Here is a 2,853-nt window from a genome sequence, read left to right as displayed (position 1 = left end):
GTAGGATTTTGTTTTGATGTAAACAAAATCCTATTAAAGGATGGTTAAGAATGTAACAGAGAAGCACTTGTTTTAGTGTAAACACTCATGCATTATTTCAATATTTTTTCTTTGAAGCTTTGCTTCTTTTATGTTATTGACTGTTTTATACCTGAAAAGTTCAAATGAATTATAGAATATCAATATAAACCAATACACTTTAAGACACATTGGAAGATGTCTTCTTTCCTTTGGAATCCTCAATTTTTTGAGGGCCTTTTAGCACTTAATTATTTCCCTATGCCTACTGGCACTGACAAATCTTTGGGAATAGCAACAACGTTTAGGCATTGTAATGGGACTTATGTTATTCATGTCCATATTCGCCCAGGGTTCATATTTCAATTGAGCACATCATGTTGAACTTCGGGTATATTTTCAATTGAAACAGGTCAACTTCTAGTTGAAATGAAAAAGAAGGGTTTAACTCCTGATAAAGTGACATACAACACATTGATCGATGGATATTCCAAAGAAGGTGATATGCATGAAGCACTTACACTGCATACTGAAATGGTATGGAAAGGACTTTCGCCAGATGTTGTGACTTACACCGCTCTCATTGATAGACTATGTAAAAATGGCAGTGTGCAAAGAGCAAGCGAATTTATGAATAAAATTAAAGAAGGAGGGTTGAATCCAGATGCTTTTACATATACTGCTTTAATTGACAAATATTGCAATCAAGGAGATATGCAAAAGGCTCTTGAGATTCAAAAGGAAATGATGGATAAAGGATTTGTTCCTTCTATTGTGACATTTAATTTTGTTATCAATGGATTATGTTTGGAACGCAATATAAGGGCAGCACAGAATGTTTTCAATGACATTTTAGAGAAGGGCTTGGTTCCTAACATGGTAACTTATAGTATGCTAATTGATAGGTACTGTAAGGGAGGCAATATGCAAGAGGCATTAAGTTTACTAGATGAGCTTGTTGGAAAAGGCCTTGTTCCAGATGTAATTACCTACTCTTCTCTCATTCAGGGTTTCTGTAAGGAAGGAAGACTAGAAGATGCCTAGATGTTATTTGAAAAAATGTTACTGATGGGCTTGAATCCTGATCGGTTTACTTAAACTACATTGATCAATGGACACTGTAGAGAAGGAAACATATAGAAGGCATTTTAGTTACATAATGAAATGATACAGAAAGGCCTATCACCAGATGTAGTCAATTACAGTGCACTCATTCATGGACTTCATCAGCAATCTAGGACAAAGGGAGCAAATCGACTCTTGTTCAGAATGATGTATGATGATCTGATTCCTGATGAAGTCACTTATGATACTTTGGTGGAATACTGCGTGGATGAGAATTTGGCGAGCAATGTGGCTCTTATTAAAGGATTATGCATGAAAGGAAAAATGATTGAAGCAAAAAAAGTATTTGAAGCAATGCTAGAGAAAAACTCAATTCCTAATGATGTTGCATACAGTGTACTAATCCATGGACATTGTAAAGATGGAAATATTCAAAAGGCTTTTGGGATGTACAATGAAATGGTGCAGTTGGATTTAATACCTAACATTCTTACCATTATTGTTCTTATTAAAAGCCTTTGCAATGAGGGAATGATTAAGGAATCAAGTCAGCTTTTGCGGGGAGTCATAAAAGGGTGTTTGGCTCCTAATCCTGTTTCACGAACAGTAATGATTGAGCAGAACTTTGAAGGAGGTAACATGCAGGAAGTCATAAAATTTTTGACTGAAATGCTTGATGATGGTCTTCTTCCAAATGTAGTTAGACCCCTGCCAAAGTAGTAAGATGGAACTTACTTTGGTTAGATACTGCAATCATTTTAAAAACATATGGCTCTCAGTAGTTCAATAGTGGACATCCTAATCTGCTAAGGATTTTGCAGAGGCGAATTGAAAGCTGGGTGTGATACAAGGTTTTATATACAAAGCCATGCTATCGAAGAACTCTGTCGCTGCAATAAAATGCAACCCTTCAGAAAAAGTAAATCTCTGTTACAAATTTGTAACCCTAGCCAAAGATTTTTGGCAAGTAAATAGCAAGAAGAATGCATAAAAGGAGACAAAAATAAACATCAAGAAATTTGTAACCCTAGCCAAAGCTTTTTGCCAGGTAAATAGCCTTATGCAGAGGAAAATGATAGGTAAAGATGAAAAAGATTGCACAAATGTTCGAATTCAAACATGGTTCATTGCCCTGTAAGATCTATAAAGACCTTACCTGCTCGAAAGGGTTGCAAACCATTTCATTTCTTGTGTCAACAGACACAGTTGCAAACTATAGGGATCCATACAACCATACGAGCCATACCACCATACGAGCCATGCCGCCAACATTGTATGTGGAACGCCGAGGAGAAAGCTGCAAAACATAAAATACAGTCAAAATTAAAAAACAGAGAAGGATATCATGTAAAATATAGTCAAAATGACATACGGTTGTAAAACAACATACCACGTCTTTCCCAGACCACGTCTCTGAATGCCATGCCCTGGTCGCTCTGGTTGCCACGTCTATGGATGCCCTGGCCTAGTCATTCTGGTTGCCACGTCTTTGTTCATGGTAGCTCCTGTGGTGGCAGAAGATGCAGCGTTTGGGGAAGGCTGTGGAGGATAGAAAAGATTAGGGTTGAGTAGCTATAGGCTCACAATGCCAAGATTCAACAATAGAATAAGCCTCAAGAATAACATACAGACATGAATAGGGTCAAAAGCATGAATCCAATATCATCACATAATCCTCTACAATGAGGCACATCATAACCTCTTGTTGAAGTTTCAATTAACCTTCCTCAACAACAAGGATCCACTCAACTTGTCGGAGAAACACATCAA

The 2,853-nt window shown here is 37.1% G+C and overlaps 2 protein-coding genes across 2 annotated transcripts; both read left to right on the top strand.

Annotated features, from left to right (window-relative positions):
• The first annotated feature begins 447 nt into the window (after positions 1-447).
• On the top strand, positions 448-1,062 carry LOC131043072 (pentatricopeptide repeat-containing protein At5g39710-like). The gene has a single exon (XM_057976422.2). It carries the CDS (start codon positions 448-450, stop codon positions 1,060-1,062), a length of 615 nt encoding a protein of 204 aa, XP_057832405.2.
• A 120-nt stretch (positions 1,063-1,182) lies between these two features.
• LOC131876203 (pentatricopeptide repeat-containing protein At5g39710-like) lies at positions 1,183-1,803 on the top strand. Its single transcript, XM_059221040.1, has one exon. It carries the CDS (start codon positions 1,183-1,185, stop codon positions 1,801-1,803), a length of 621 nt encoding a protein of 206 aa, XP_059077023.1.
• Positions 1,804-2,853: the final 1,050 nt, after the last annotated feature.

This window comes from Cryptomeria japonica, chromosome 5 (assembly GCF_030272615.1).
Source record: "Cryptomeria japonica chromosome 5, Sugi_1.0, whole genome shotgun sequence".
Classification (NCBI taxonomy): Eukaryota; Viridiplantae; Streptophyta; class Pinopsida; order Cupressales; family Cupressaceae; genus Cryptomeria; species Cryptomeria japonica.
The sequence above is the reverse complement of the archived record's forward strand: the minus strand, read 5'-3'. Positions and strand labels throughout refer to the sequence as shown.

Bases quoted from the DNA above. Each gene is read 5' to 3' on its own strand.
- LOC131043072 (XM_057976422.2), top strand. From the start codon at position 448: ATGAAAAAGAAGGGTTTAACTCCTGATAAAGTGACATACAACACATTG.
- LOC131876203 (XM_059221040.1), top strand. From the start codon at position 1,183: ATGATACAGAAAGGCCTATCACCAGATGTAGTCAATTACAGTGCACTC.